Below are 16,750 nucleotides of genomic sequence, written 5' to 3'. Positions count from 1 at the left end.
GCTGAGTATACGAGCAACTCAGTCCCTCTTGTCCTTGAAAATAGCACCACGGAGGCACAGGCTTGAAATCACCCATCTCAATCCAGTTCTCACTCTACCTTTTATTACCATAGAACTTGAGTAAGACTACAGTGAATAAATCCAAAATTGAGATGGAAATGAAAATCCATTTTAAAAATCCCCCAACTTAATTTCTTGCTTATTCACTCATTAATACTTACAGGGTTGATGGAGGAATCTGGGTTGATTTGCAACATGTAAATGTTGTCCGTAGAGTATTGGAAAAGCCCATAATATGGATTCAGCATTTCATGGCACAATAAATAAAGCCACTCCCTAGGGATAAAAGCAATAACAACAGACACTAAAACATGTTATATGTGCTAACACTCCTAGTTTTAGGTCATAACAAAAGGACTGAACCTCTAGAGGCCAAAACTGGTACCCTACCTGGCTGTGAGAATGTGATCTGTAAGTTTGGGAAAACAAGCCTAAAGACGTAAACACTTGTTCTGATAGTCTCAGAAATGGCTTTTCTGGCCCAAATGCCAACTACTCTGAAAGAACTGCGGTTGACACACTCTGTAGAGAAGGTCTCATGAAAGACGTGTGCTGGCCTAAATTGTGGCCCCCAAAATGCCACATCCGAATCCCAGCATCTTCCATAGCAACAGAAACTCTGAGCTAGAATTAAATCGAGGACCCTGAAGTGGGACTACATTAAAAGAATGGCTACCACCTTCCACATCCGGTCTTTGCAGCTGCTCACTGGCCAACGTTCCTGGCCCTGAGCTGGGGTTTCTCTGCTGCTCTGCAAGATCAGAGCCTCCAGTGATGGCGTTAATGGTGCAGTAATAACTGACAGAAGAGCAGTAAAGAGGAGTATGATCCTATTTGTATTTAAAGAGTGTGTGTACATACACACACACACACACACACACACACACACACATACACACACACACAAAGCACAGATGTATATGAGGGGCACAGGAAGGCAGGAAGGGCTTACACCAACCAGGGACAGTGGTTGACCTGAGAACTAGCATTCTGGGGCATTTAATTTCTTGTGCTTTCTAGTTTTTAAATTTCTGATCAATTGTAACAGGTAGTAACATTTATATAATAATAAAATATGTCACAACTTAGAGAGGCAGGGATTGTTTAAGACTGTCTTTCCTCCTCTGTAAGTTTCTGGTGAATTTTTTTGCATAAACATCATGTTTATAATCTTAAAAACTAAAAATCTGGATGGGGTTTATAAGAATGAATTATTCTCTGAATCCCTTGATGTTTGAGTTATTTTGCTATGAAAAACAAATCAAAATTTAAAGAGCACTCTGAATAGAAGTTGTATGATTTACTACTTCTGGGCAGTGAGAAGCCCAGATATGGGGAACCTTATATGAACACCTGCGGCAGTTCTACACACACACACACACACACACACACACACACACACACACAGCCTTTCATTCTTTCTGTTCAAACTCCTTTCAAATAGATACATCTCATTAAGATAGCAGCCCCAGCTTTTATTCTGGAAGTCTTTACTCTTTCAAATAGAAAAGACAGACAATTGAGAAAGACTAGGAAAGAATAAGCGCAAATGCAAATAATCTAAGGGAATGGTGAGAATCCATAAAAACAGCCAAGCCAAAACAAAGCTAATAATATATCAAACTCCAAAGAACAGAAAGCAACTGCCAGGAGGATGAGACTCCAAATCTTGTAAAGTCTCTTGACTAGAAAGGCAAAACTTCGCAACACTGATTCATCCCCAAGTTTGGGAGTTTGGGTTTGAGAAGAATCTTTTTCATAAAAACCAGGGACCTGCAACTGTCTAGACAGGAAGTGATTAAAATACAAGCAAACATTCTGAGCAAGCCAGGGACAAGGGAAAGAGGCATACTAGGAATGTTCTGGAAGTGGGAGGGGAAAAGCAATACAGGAAGAAGAGGGACAACAGCAACGATTCAGAACAAAACACTGGGAAGATGAGTATAGACTGATTCTCAGTGAGTAGATGATGAGTACACGTACACACACACACACACACACACACACACACACACGTGGTTTTGTGGTAGGTAGTCAGACATAAGCAGAACAAGGACAATGGGTCAGGTACAGAAGGTCACCACGTGAAAAGCGCTGGTGCCTAGAAAGGACAATCATAGGGTGGGACCTCGTCCCGAGGATGACCTTTCCTCCCCTAGCACAGTGGTTGGTAAACTGAGGTTCTTGAGCCTCATGCGGCTCTTTGGCCCCTTGAGTGTGGTTCTTCCACAAAATGGCCTGGATGAGTCTATTTTGAAGAAGTGGCGTTAGAAGAGGTTTAAGTTTAAAAAATTTGGCTCTCAAAAGAAATTTCAATCAGTGAACTGTTGATATTTGGCTCTGTTGACTAATGTGTTTGCCGACCACTGCTCTAGCATATGGCTGGTTTGGACCCCCTGACCTTTCTCCTTTAGATCAGTGTTTCCCAACCTTCTCTCATGATGAGAATCACCTGGTGGAGTTGTTAAAACACAGATTCCTGAATCCCAACTAAGAAGTGCTAAACTAGAATTTTTGGGAACATATAGGTAAAATTGTATACTTAACTAGTGCTCTAAGACAGATGTTATATACAGAGCACTAAGTTAGGTATGCAATTTTACCTATATGTTCTCAAAAATTCTAGTTTAGCACTTCTTAGTTGGGATTCAGGAATCTGTGTTTTAACAACTCCACCAGGTGATTCTCATCATGAGAGAAGTTTGGGAAACACTGCTTTAGATAACCTGTAGGCCTCAGCTCCAGGCCCAGAAAAGCAGCACAACCAGACCAGCAACACCTCTGCTAACCTCAGGACCAGCTGCATTGACTCCCTTCCCTGGTGCTGGCCAATCAATTAGCGGAGACCTCAATGGACACACCTGGAAAGCTGCTGAGTAGTCAGCCTATTAATAGCCCCTGGGACCTTCCCTAAACTCTCCACCCCACCGATAAAACCCTTAGGACAGAGGATCCAGCATGCTCTCGCCTTTCCCTCTCCCACCCCAGGCTCCTTACCATTGCCTTCCTCACTTACAAGCTCCAAGGGCTCTTCCTTTGCCTCTATAACTTGTTTCCTAAGCCCATTTCTTCTATTAATTACTTCCACTACCTCTGTGATTTTATAAATAAATGCTCTCTTATAGTTTGGGTCTTGGCTCTGAATTGTTTCCTAGTCAGAACTCAAGTACTGAAATTGCCACGGGTCTAACAACCAGTGCCTTCCTGTGCCTACAATAGTTCCAATCGCTCCTTCATGTCTAGATGGGCATGATCCCATCTGGACCTGAGAAGAATCCAAGGGGTGAAACTGCAATGTGAGATCAAACTGGAGGTGGCAGAGCAAGAGTTCACACCCACCTCCCCTCAAGCACCATGTTACTCAAGGGAGCCACACAAAGCTAGCTCCATGTGGGAGTCTTGATAACTGGAAAAGGCAGAAGAGAACTACCAACCAAACCAAGCTATTCACATGTGTGCCTAGGAATACAGAATACCAGCCATGCAAAGAAATAATGGTGAACTGAAACAATCTGAGGTACTGAACTCTTGAAACTATAAGGAAAATAGCACAGGCAAGAAAGTGGAGGCAGTCAGACCTGCATTGTTAGGACAAGTATGAAGGACTGAGAAGGAAGATTCTCATCTGGAAAGGAGAGTAGAAGCCTAAGCCTCTAGTCAGGAAATGGAATTAGTGCTATCAAAGCCAAGAGAAGTTACACTGGCCAAAAGAAAGATGGTTTCTAGATCGAGGAAGAAACTTGGGGCAATCTTGAAAAGTATCACCTGTAGAGAGGCAGCCCCATGTGAGCTCAGGTGAGAAAATGCAGGCTTTCCTACAGCCCTACCTCAAACAGAACACCCCTACCTCAGACAGACTCAGAACTGAGTGGGGAGGTGTGGTAAAGGAAAAGGTGATTCAGCCTGAGGAGCCGCCCCTGAGAGCCTTTGTGAGGTGGTGCTCTGAGGAGACTGCTGTGAGCGGTTTCTGCATTTCAGTGGGCTCTTCTTTTTGTTTGGCATTTCAGGTATGAAGTTTATTACTCTGGAATGCAGGACTGTGTTTTATTATAGCTATTCTGAAAAGCATTGAGCAGAAAGGGTGAATAAATTAGCCTCTCACCTCGCCACGCCACCATAATCCAAACCTTCTTCTCCACGAAATTTCACCATTAGTCGCTTTTTCAAGTCTTTTGGTCGCATCTTCATTATCTGGCGATAAGACTCCTATATAGAAAAATTAGTTTTAGAGAGAAGAACTTTTCTTAAATAAAAAAATGAAAGGTTATTGATAACTAGTGTCCTGGTGCACATATTCGTGCACATTGAAGGGAAATTAATTAGAAGAAATATTTTAATATCACGATTCCCCCTTTCTCTATAAGAGAAGTGTCAACCAAATTCATGATCAACAATGACAGACAGAAACATACACATGCAATTGGTGCCAGTGAGAGTTTTATATGTATTGTGCATGCACAAGTCAACTTAGCCTTTTATATACATAGAATAAACTTGCTTAATTAGACCTGCTTACTGATGTAGCTAAACTTTTTCCAGCCCAGTGAAGCACCCCAACTTCTCTCTCAGGTAATTGTCAGCAACAGAGCAGTAAATATCAAAACAAATCAGATTATTATTGTAGATCACACAGGGAGAACAAAGGGTAAAATATTAAACTACAGCAGTTTTTACTATATTCCGCAAAGTGAGAAAACCTGAAGTCATTTTCAAGTTCTACCATTTCTTCTTTTCAGTCAGGTCAAGTTTCTAAACTTTCTCAATCTCCATTTTCCAGCTAATGAAAAGAAAATAGGATTCTAATGAGTTTCCTATCTACCTACTCCAGGACTTCTGTGAGGATCAAATGAGATGAGGCATGTGAAAACGCTTCACAAACATTTGGTCAAAGTGTAAAATGTTTGCACCTGGCTATAAAGCAAGTTGTGTTTCTTGGCTGAAAAAACTCCAAGAAGGCTAGCTGCTAAGGATAGGAAGCCGGTGTTGCTATGTGATGTCATTACCTGGCAACTACAGTGACTGTTTCTGGGCTGGGCTGGGCTGTTGGCCACATTTTGCACCATGGGTTCTTGGCAGCATTGGCTGTGATTTGGAGGGCTGTTGCTCTGGGGTGGTGGTAGGGCCTGTGTCCCACTTGGGAGAAGCCAAGTGTTGGTTTGTTGGCACTGGGTCTGCAGTGCCATGTCTTTCTAAATGGCCAGTGTGCATCATGGCAGCTCCTGTGCTGAGCGTCTGCCTCCTGGTGGTCAGTGCATGTCATAGCTACTGGTTGGATGGTAGGACGAACACTTAGGCTTTTATATATATAGATGGAGTCTGATTCAAAATAGCATCCGTTCAAATCCGAGTTCTATCTGGTTCCTATTTAGCATGTTTATACAGGGTGGGCAAAAGTAGGTTTATAGTGTTTGCATGGAAATAATACAATAATTAATAAATAATTATACAATAATAAACTGTGTTTTGCATACTCATAACTGTAAACCTACTTTTGCTCCACCTTGTATCATCAACTTTTCTCCCACTGTTTCTAGTTCAGAAACCACAACAAAATCAATGTGTACTAGGTAACACTGTACCTAAAGGAAACACTTATTTTCAGCACAATCCCTAACGACAGAACAAATGTCCTCTGTAGAGCTGATCTTCCCTACACAAGTTAACTTCAATGTGTCCTATAAGCACTTTATATGTATGTATGTGTGTTTTACATCCTCACCCAAGGACATGCTTAGAGAAAGGGAGAGAGAGAGAACATAGATCGGTTGCCTTCTGTACGCATCCTGACTGGGGATCACACCCGAAACCCAGGCATGTGCCCTGATCAGGAATCGAGCTGGCAACCTTTTGGTGCCTGGGATGATGCTCAAACTACTGAACCACCGGCCAGGCTTCATATTTTAACCAAAATGAAGACATCACTAGAAAGTCTGAATATTAAAAGAATTCTGAGCCTGTTTTTATTTCGGAAGCATAGCCAAAACAGAAAACATGTGGTCAGCCCAATATTCCCTCAGATTCAGCATTTGAGTAGAACCAGCTAAGTGTTTGTAGATATTTTCAAGTGATAAGGCACTTAAAAACCATTTCATGCTTTAAGTTTAATGTAATGCAAACTCTGCCATCTCAAGAGGGAAAGAGGAGGTTGATTGGAAATGATCGGGCATCAAAATGACAGCAGTTCCACTCCTCTAACCCTGGAAGCACTTAAGGCTGCTCAGCGGGCAAAGCTGAGCACTTCGGCGGCCCCATTCGCCCAGCGCTGGCTGCGCAGGAGGTCCACGCACGGCCCTGGTGCATCCTGTGCCCTTCGCTGTGGAGGTGCTGGGCCCTCGGGCTGCAGCCCCGAACAACCTGTGTCCAGCTCTTACCCACTCTCACTGGCTCATGTCTGCCAAGCATTCCACAAGGCAGGCAGGCCATGGACCAAACACAGCTGAGATGCCAACTTATGGCCATGTTCCTTGAGAAAGGACTCTGTCCACAAGAGGGTCCCGCCTGGTTAGAGACCCTGATCCCGCAGGGGTGGAGGCCTTCCCAGGAACCACCTGATCACCCTGTTTCCAGAAGAGACAAGCGGCTGCTTGGCCACTGAGCTCCTCTGAGGAGGCTGTGCTATTACATCACATTTCCTGCGGGCCAGAAGGAATGACTGGTTCTGAGGACACGGAAGATTGCAGGAATATATAATCGGCACAATGTAGGCAAAGGGCTTTATTCCACCTCTGCATTTATCTCTAGGTTTCCACCTCAGAAACCATCGGTGTGTTTAAACTGTTACCACAGGAGTAAATGCAGTCCCCTCTCTACATGGGCACAACTCTGCATTTCACAGAGCAGTAAACTCAATACCTGATATGCCAAACAGAAAGAAGAGCCCACGGAAATGCAGAAACCGCTCACGGAGCAGTCCCCTCAGAGCACCGCCTCGCAGATAAAGGTACTCAGGGGGTGGCTCCTCAGGCTGAATCACCTCATTTGTCTATTAACATGAATGCAGAGTCTGTGCCTACCTGCCTGCCTGCCAGCCGCACTAAATGCCATACCTCAAATATTTCTTCTCTGGATACTTCGATGCGGCAATGACCGGCTTGGGGTTGCTGAAGCGAAAGCTCGTGTCTGAGGACCTTCAGTTTCTGAACTAAATCTCTCTCGTATCTCTGGGCGGGAAGCTCCTCATCTTCCACCGAGCCCTCACTGGGCAGCGGCAGCGGCTGGCTGGGCTCCTTTAGTTGGCACTGGTGACTTGAGAAGAACAGAAGCATCAAAATCACTCCAAAAGCAGCGGCCAAGGGAGCTGCAAGCAATGCCCCCTACACCAAAGGGACCGAGAAGAGAGTTCGTTACATAGAACTTCAAGTAGACATTTTCGTCTCTGATGATGTGGCTATGTAACAATTGCTGGTGGCCACTATTAGCCCAAATATAGGCCTAGGATACAATAAAGGAGCATCAGCTTAGCTCATACATTTTCATTGCTATAAATAAAAACAGCCATTGCTATCATTTATCATCTTGTATGTGTCTGAGACTGACCAGCGCACTGTTAGGTAGATGCACCTTGGCGGTTAGAATTAAATGGGGTTGACGTGAAACATGGAAAAACAGATTCTAGAGGAGAGGGGCAATGTGCATAAGAGCAAACAACTCATGTCAGTCTAATGGCAGCCCATCCTCATTTTCAGAACAACAGATTATTAAGCTCACTCATTAAAAGCAAGATTCCAGTAACATAAAAGGACTAGGACCAGCAGAGGGACAAAGTGACATTTCTCTTGTTCAAGTTTTGCTACTAATGTCAGTTGTCAGTGAGAAGAGCCTTGTGGGCGCTCACGCTGTGAGAACACGCCAAACCTGGAGCACAGAGTGGGAGCCAGATAATCCCCAACCCCTAGTTATCCGGGAATGACAGGCACGGGAAAAGGCTCCAGCAAGTGGCACAGTGACTGTGGCCGTCCTTCCACACTGTGATGAGTGGGCATTTTACCGCTTCTCACTTAAGAGCCATGCCTTTCAGCATGGCGCTGCGTGTGAAGCTTCGCTAATGCACCTGCCTGACACTGCCGTCTCCATGAACTTAGCCTTGGCTGCAGGCAGGAAAAGGGTGGCAACAGCAACAAGATGTGGCTTCAGTGCGCTCATAGCTAACCTGAGAGTTTAACACATGCAACTATCCACCAAATACTTATATTGGCTTATGTGTCTTCTCCACTAACAAACAATGCAGTAGGATAAATTAAAAAAAACATTGGAAAACACGAAACGGTAAACGTAAGCAGTCAACAAGGATTGTGTAAAAGTTGTACTTACTTCATGATGTGGTGTAACCGTGGGTCTGTAAACTGGGTTGTTCGGTTATTATGATCTACAAAATATATTCTCCCAGAAACTGTACTTCTGACTTCCCAGCCTGGTGGCAGTGGTCCAAGTTCATCACAATTCACACTGTTAAGGTCTCTATCAAAACGGAAGACACAGAGAGGTTTGTCCATGTGAGTATGGAGGCATGACGCTAACACTTCAGCAAGAGGAGCCACAGGAGTCCCTTTCTGATCAGTGTGGCCATGTCCCAGTTCTGCTAAGAGGGACAGTCACAGTGCTACTTACGCCTAACTCCCACCGAATCCAGGCCTCTCTGCTGCGAGTGGCAGCAAATCCAACAGATAACAACGAAACTTCCAGAGCCTATAACCATGAGAGGGAACATGGTCTACCCAGGGAACATCACTTCTTACACCACAGAGGGCCAAACGGTAGGAAGGATCTGAATGCTGCCGGAAAACTATCTGAACTCACAAGTTACAGTGAATGAAATGCTCAAGGCCAGAAAGGTTGCTTCATCGAAAAGCCCCCAGACAACACAAGTTTTGTAAAGCTGATAGGATGAAGGAACATGCATTTGAAATCTCGCAATTTTAAACAGCTGCACCGGGAGAGGCATTCTCATTTTTTAGTTGGCTTTATTAAGTAACTGTTTCTAATCCAACCTCTTAATTATTTCAACACAATCCACAGTCAGATGGGAACACAGCACTACTGACCAAGATGCTTTTCTAATTAGCACAAAAGCCTGCCATTTCTTATAGTGGGTACTGACGAGACACCTCATCCATTTGCAGGTAATATTTCCACTCTAATTATAGGCACTGAATCAGAAATTTAACACAGACTTGGAAAATCAAAGACAAGAAGCTTGTTCTCAGATGAAACAAATTATGAATAAAAAGGAAATAAGCATTACTAAAAATGTTATTCAGTAGTAATGCTATTCTAAAAAAAAAAAAAAAAAAAAAAAGGGGTGGGGGGGAAAGCAAAGCAAAGCAAAGCAACATAACTCCGTTACGGGTGAGGGGGGTCTCTCTGACCTGGGCTCAGATGTTTGGCCTTGTAGAAGGAATTCGTATAGTAAAGCTTCATCTCCCCCAGGATTGGTCCCCAAGGGACTGAGGCAACAGGGACAGTAAAGTAGAAGAGAGAAAGGGTAATAGTCTTTATGTTTCCTTTTAATGCTTTATTATGGAAATTTTTAAGCATATAAAAAAGTAGAGAAACCATAATAGCCAACTTCAACATCACCCAGTCATGGTCAACCTATTTCAGATATACCCCTATATCACTGCCCCACTCTGATTATTTGAAGCCAAGTCCCAGACATCCTATGATTTCATCCATTAATATTTTGTTAAAATGAGAATACATCTTGAAGGGCTTATTGGCTTTCCGAGCCAGAGCATATTTGATTTAACCCAGGGTGCAGCCTTTTTTGGTTATGTGATCTGATTTCAAGGTCTAGGATTGCTTTCTAAGGAGCCTCGGTTCCAGCAGCTGCCGTTTTCCCAGGTGGCACTGGGACACGGACCCAGAGCTGGAGCCCAGGACCCCCGGCAGACATCCTGTTTGAGCTGCCATTCTTCCAAGTTCACATCTTCAACCTAAGGGACTCTCGTCCAGTCAGGGGCCCCGGCACCTGCGGGAAATCTGCCTTTGGTGCACGTCTTAGAAACCTACCTTGGTATTCGGGGGTCATGCCACGTGCTCACTCCAGTCTGTGTGTGCAAAAAGTAAACTTGCCCCTGCACTGTTGTTCTTTGTTCTGTGCAAGAAACCGGGGGGCACAATTAGTTAAATTCAATTCCAAAGAGTTTTTTCAACCAGGCCTCTAAGCACAGAGTCTAAGCTTCTTTTCCACATTGATTAAAATCACCCAGAAAAGGAATGGAGAGGGCAGTGGTTAACTCCTGCCAGACTTCCTCAGTCTCTAGACCTGTGTAAACGTCTGGGCCTCCTTCCATTCCCCGTTCACACCTGGACAGGCATGCTCTCCTTCCTTAGTCAGCCCTGGACCAGCCCCTGTTGTGTATCCACCACCCCAGGACTGACCTTACCTGACCTCTATTGCCCCCATTTGCTCTTACTTATGGTAATGATGTGCACATTGATATCACATTCCTCCTGCATTAGGTTCTCAGCTGTCAAACGAACCCTTCTCTCCAATCTTAGCCCAAACTGTCCTTTCCACATTCAAATCACAGAGCATTACAAATATCTCATCTACCCACCACCATCCTGATTTTCTTGGCTATTCATTGGCCTGAAAATTTTCACACAATTGCTGAACTGGGAGGCTGGTATACAGTGCTGACAAACTCGTGACGAGCAAGATTTATCCCCATCTTTTTCTGGTTACCCGCCTCTACACCGACACAACCATCCCACAGCACAGCTCTGCCAACATCAGCAGCTGCGGCATGTACAAGTTAGGCAAAAGAGTTTAAAAAATTAAAGCTCTCTGAAACCTTGTAGATAATGCACATAACAGCGGGTGAGTTCTCTCACCGTAGCCTTCGGGCAGTTCCGGGGACTGGTGGCCATGCGGGCGGTTCTGAGGCGTCTGGAGGGACCCTCGGATCTCGGGATTTCGGAGCCGCTGTGCCTGAAGCCTTTGATCTTGACTCGGGGATTCCCCAAACCTGCAGTTCCCCCCTCCAGCAGCAGCACCGGTACTGTCTGTGTAAGGGGCGGGCTCCTCCATGAAGCAGCTGAGAGGCCTTCCAGGCCCGGAGTCTTCATACATGGTTCTGAAAGGGGGCAGAGCACAGCACACATGGCCACACGGCTGAGGAAAGACCCTGAAAACTCGACGCAGTGCTCTCATATCCATTTATTTTGCTTTACTTGAGCAATATACAGTGTCCCAAGTGCTCAGTTTCATAAAATTCATCCTGTCCTTATTGAACAGAAAGACTTTTGTAGAAACAAGTAGCTAAAGGGAGCTATAGGTAGAGTGCCATCCAAGCCACTTGTGGGTTTCATCCTCGGGTAAAGCTAGTGATTGGAAAAACCAACCTTGGGCATGAAATGAGATTTTATTTTTCTTGATTTAAAGTCAAATCCAAACACTCCATTTCCCTTTTTATTTTCCTCTACCATAAAACTCCTTGTTACATAAGATACTTTAAGTACTCTTTAATATAGATCTCCACTCCTGAGCAAGTTTGAAGACAATTTACCTTGATAGGCCATTTTCTCTTATAAGCAAGTACTTAAAAAACACTATTTTACATTGAAAAATTTTAAATATATTCACAACTCGGACCCTCCCGGACTCCTCCTCCCGCCACAGCAACAACAGCCTGTGGCTGCCCTTCCTGTCCCTCCTCGCCAGGGGATTAGCCTGAAGCCAATCCCAACAACTTCCTAGTTCACCCGTGAACATTTCAGCACATACCTCTAGAAGACAAAGACCTTTTCCATTACCATGACTAAAAAATGTATGCTAATTTTTTAAAATATCAAATACAGACAGTGTTCACTTTTTCCAGTCAATTGTCTCCTTCAGGATCCAAGCGAGGTCCCCACATTGCATTTAGTAGGGATGCATTTAAGCCTTTTATTATGAATTTATAGGTTCTCTTCCTTTCTTGTGATTTATTTTCCCAGCATGTATTTGTGAAGAACTGGGCTGTGTCTTCTACCCTCTACTGAGCACCCCCTTCCAGACGGTGCCGGTTGCATTCCCTTGGGAGTCCCCTCGATTCCCAAGAGGTATGTCAATGCCAGATTACCTCTCTTATGCAATGTCGCTAACAACTATTAATAATTATCAACCAGCTTCATTAATTCACTGGCAATTGCAAAATTGTGATAGTAACCAATGAGAATTTTTAGGGTATTTTAAAAAAAAAGTATTTTAGGGTTCTTTTCTCTCTTCCTGTGTCATTATGAACACATAATGTTCATTATTAACATATTTGATGTGTTTCAATCCATTAGTTATAATTCTTACTGATGCTCAAGATGTTCCATCTTTGGCCAGTGGGAACCTCTTTAAACTGGATCCTGAGTCTTTTGGGCACAACCCCACTAATCGTTACAGCTTACTTTACAAACAAGGGGACTGGATGCCAATTTTATCCCAAAGTCCTTTCCAGTGTCTTAAGCATTCAGCACAATGAAAGGTGTGAAGGACACTTTCATACAGAGCGAGAGCCTAAGGCAGCGGGGAACTCAGCAGGCATTGCCATGGTGATACGTACCCTTCATTTTCTAAGAGTCCTCTGCAGTCTACCACAGACCCTCCAGTGCCTATTCTGTCTCGCGTCTGTAAACTGACTAAAACAGAAAAGAACATCTTGCATTAAAACCCAGTGGTTTTTATACAATTGTAATACAATGAGCCATTTCAGATGCATAATTTATGCACAATATTATTTTCTAAAAGCGAGGCATATGCATATACAGAGACACATATATTCTTATGCTTTCAAGCATAAAGTATTTTATTCCAGTAGCTGCATACCACCATACACCGCCTGGACCATTCCTTAAAATGTGGAGCAGAAAGAGGTAGTGTGTTTTTAGTGCTCTCCATAAACAGAACAGAACACAATATTCACTTCCTCTAAGTTACCTTATCCTTTAAGGAGATCTTGACATGTTTAATAAGGACACAGATAGCACTTTTAGTATTTGTAAAGTCTAGATGCATCCAAATATTTATTCTCAGTAGCTACTATGAACAACAAAGACAATTATAAAGCTGCTCCCAGCTATTCATTTCGCCGGCACATCTTTCCACAAAGAAAAGAAGAAATAGAAACAGGAAAGCATTCAGTGAGAACTTTTTCACTTTGACAGTTTTAGGATCTACACCCGCTGTTCATTTACCTTGGGCCAAGCCTACACAAGGCAATACCTAAAAGGTTTGGGGTCACTCTGGTGTGCTGCTGAAGTACGACATTTTCTTTGATTCCTTGCAATGCATACAATCAGCAAACACAGAAGATCACAGTTACCCTAAAATGCTGACAAAAACTGGATAATATGATGAGCTACTTAACAGATAAATCACTTCCAAGAGAATACTGCCAGCCAATACTTTGTAACATTAGTACATGTATTAGTTTATTCTAAATAATTCAAACCTCTAACTCTATCAAATCTTATTACATGGAAGTCTTCAGAAATCATCTTTGCTTTTTACATATTTGATCGGTTTTCCTGAAGAAACCATTTCTCAACTATTGCATTATGTGGCCACCGTTCTTAACCACCTCTGGATAATATAATGACAAATTAATTATCCTTAATGGGATGATTAAAATGACATTTAAAATTATATTTTGTACCTTAGTCATTTTAACTCAACTTTGAATGATAGGTTGAAGAGATAAATTAGATAAAATAACCAAAACTACACAAGATGAAACTTTTTAGTGCTGCAGAGATGGCCCCCGTAAGTGGTTTGTCCTTCGATGTATGTCACCATGCCCGTGCCTGTATGTGTGTCCTCAGTGATGGAGAGCTGAACGTTAAGTTGAGCAAAAGCATCTCTTTATACAGATGAGAAAGTTCTTACCCACTATTTGGCCACGAACTGCATCAGTATCTGAGGGATTTAGTTTGCATAGATCCAAACGCTGGTCTGCAAACAAACAATTCAAAACTTAACCCAGCGAAATGTTAACTAGGGAGGAAGGCAGGAATTCTGCATTCAGTATTAAAAAAACAAACAAAAAAGATGCCTCATAAGCCTCCTTCAGCTGCATGAAGAGGCAGAAAAGCGTTTGTTTCTTACATCCGGTATCTTTTAATCTGCTGATGGCATTGGAGAGCAGCCGCACACAGCCCAAGAAGCCAGCTCCCTGCTTCTTGTGAATTTTCTTGTGGTTCCACACGCTGATGGTTATAGAATCAGTTTTCCCAACGTATCTAAAAACAACATGCAAACTCACTTTTAATTGTATTTCTGAATTATGATACAGCCCACTGAGATTTTGTCTGACTGACTTGTTAGCACAGAAGAATCCTTTAAAAATAATATTGGTTCTTGCCCTAACCGGCTTGGCTCAGTGGATAGAGCATGGGCCTGTGGACTGAAGGGTCTCAGGTTCAATTATGATCAAGGGCATGTACCTTGGTTACAGGCACATCCCCAGTGGGAGGTGTGCAGGAGGCAGCTGATCGGTTTCTCTCTCATCGATGTTTCTAACTCTCTATCCCTCCCCCTTCCTCTCTGTAAAAGAAATCAATAAAATATATTAAAACAAATAAAAATAATATTGGTTCTATATTCCACATGTGGCAGGTATTCAATAAATATAGGTCTTTTAATCTCAATGGGCTGGGAAAAGAACTATAACAGTTATGTAAGAAGCAAATATAGATAACCACATAAAGTTATAATCTAATAGAGACTTATATATATTTATTTATTTAAAATTCTCATCTGAGGATGTGTTTATTGATTTGCGAGAGAGAGAATCATCGATTGGTTGCCTCCTGTTCCAGTCCCAACTGGGAATCGAATCTACAACCTAGGTTCGATTCCCATTTTGGTGTACAGGATGGGATGACACTCCAACCAACTGAGCCAACTGGCTGGGGTAAGATTTACTATATTTTATTAGGTCCAAAGTTCAGTGACATGATTATAAATCTCTACTAGTGTTAGGTTTACTATTGAATACTAGTTTGCAATAGAGGACCACCTATAAACTTGTAGATCCATCTAAAAATCACTAATGGGTACTAACTCAGACATTAACCTCCCACTTACTCTCAGTGCATGTCAACCAAAGTGGGGAGCTTTCAAGACAAGAATTGACAATCACTTTCCAGGCCCCTTATGGCACCTAAGTATCGCTAAAAGTGAGCCTTAGAATCCAGCTATTAAAAATCCCATCCAAACCCAGTTTAATTTGTGTTACTAAAAAACCAATAGTCATTCAGTATTACTTTGATAAAAATTTCTTAGCAGAAACATGAAAACATAAGTGCATATAAAATAGTGGGTTTCAAAGTGCAATTCATTTTATGAACAAGTACAAGAAATTGTTTGATGGTACATAGGTTTATATACATTCAATCATATCAAACTATATTTTCTCTTATAGAAAATATATTTGAACTAAAAAGCAGAATTAAAAAAATAAACAGAAATATATACAACGTGTATTTGCATAATAGATAAATATGATGATAATGTATTTTTAAAATAAAAATTCTAAAACCAGGTTTAGGGTTTCACTGAAAAATTAGTATATAGAAGACTGAACTAAGCCCCCTTTTTTCTGCTAGAATGGGCCAGTTGATTGAAAAGTCTCAGAAGATCACAGTTAGAGAAGTAAACCACACAAATATATAAAAATGTCTAACACAAGAACTTCCAAGTACATGAATTCTAAAATGAGGCAGTATTAATTTGCCATACTTTGTTATCAATAACAAGTTACAAATCCTTTAAAAAAAAATGAAACGCTTCTCTTAAAAGCAGGATACCTACTGTCCTGCTGCTCCCAAATGGCTTACAGAATATTCAACTCACAGATCATAGTGCTGGTTCCACTTTGGGTCCAATGTGTTTTTCACAGTGTCTGTTGAGTGGCACTGCCCAGATCCATCCACAACAATCTTTGCAAAGGGGTCAGGGAGTCCTGGAGAAGAGGGGACAGCCATAGATCTATCAGTGTGATGTTAGAACACAGTCTTACAGGTTAAGTAGTTAACCCTGGTTGACTTTATTCTCTACTTTAAGGTCAGTTCCATCTATTTAGCTTTCTAAGAATGGAAACTTGGGATGACATCACTCTCAGATTTTTAGAGGCTAGGAAAAAAGACACACCCTATAAAAAATAGGCTTAAACTCAAATTACCATTTTTGATGATCACTAAGGGGGGCTAATTAAATGAAGGAAAATATATCTATAATTAATTGTATTTATGCTTTCTAAAAAGTCATACTTAGAAATCTTATTTACTGACTGTCAATTTTAACTCTGGAAGCAAGTATTCACCGAGTCCTAAATAAATCAGACAGGTTACAGGACCAGAGCGGTGGCAAGGTAAAGGTTTTAGAGCAGACGTGGATGAGAGCCAACGCTCTGGAGCTTCCCAGCTACTTGAATAAAGCCTGTGAGCCTACGTGTCTTCATCCTTAAAGTGTGAATAACTGAACTGAGCAGTGCGCTTGTGAGGATCAGGAAAAAGGTGAAGAATTTTAAGCTGCAAGCACCTACTTTATAGTAGGTGAATTTCTTGAATTAAGGGGTGAGTCCTTTCTTTAGAAAAGGATCCTCTATTTTTCATAATTCCTTTAATTACAAGACTTTTAAAATATGATTTAATTTATAAAATTTGACTAACAATTTTACTTAACTGCGGCTATTTTATAGAAAAAATTCTCATCTGT

The 16,750-nt window shown here is 42.1% G+C and overlaps 1 protein-coding gene across 3 annotated transcripts in view; it reads right to left on the bottom strand.

Moving 5' to 3' along the window:
* Nucleotides 1-16,750, bottom strand: part of SMURF1 (SMAD specific E3 ubiquitin protein ligase 1) — a 78,925-nt gene that overhangs the window by 9,677 nt on the left and 52,498 nt on the right. For all 3 annotated transcript variants that reach the window (XM_084886601.1, XM_084886602.1, XM_084886603.1), the window contains exons 3-12: nucleotides 15,887-15,995; nucleotides 14,138-14,271; nucleotides 13,919-13,984; nucleotides 12,597-12,672; nucleotides 10,897-11,138; nucleotides 10,069-10,153; nucleotides 8,371-8,517; nucleotides 7,107-7,305; nucleotides 4,163-4,266; nucleotides 222-336 (exon numbers count right to left, since the gene is read on the bottom strand). In XM_084886601.1, the coding sequence (XP_084742727.1) occupies nucleotides 222-336; nucleotides 4,163-4,266; nucleotides 7,107-7,305; nucleotides 8,371-8,517; nucleotides 10,069-10,153; nucleotides 10,897-11,138; nucleotides 12,597-12,672; nucleotides 13,919-13,984; nucleotides 14,138-14,271; nucleotides 15,887-15,995 (1,277 nt within the window). The remainder of the gene's footprint in view (nucleotides 1-221; nucleotides 337-4,162; nucleotides 4,267-7,106; nucleotides 7,306-8,370; nucleotides 8,518-10,068; nucleotides 10,154-10,896; nucleotides 11,139-12,596; nucleotides 12,673-13,918; nucleotides 13,985-14,137; nucleotides 14,272-15,886; nucleotides 15,996-16,750) is intronic.

This window comes from Pipistrellus hanaki (genome assembly GCF_964339955.1).
Source record: "Pipistrellus hanaki genome assembly, chromosome: 5".
Taxonomy (NCBI): Eukaryota; Metazoa; Chordata; class Mammalia; order Chiroptera; family Vespertilionidae; genus Pipistrellus; species Pipistrellus hanaki.
Note: the sequence above shows the minus strand (reverse complement) of the source record. Positions and strands in the feature narration are given on the sequence as shown.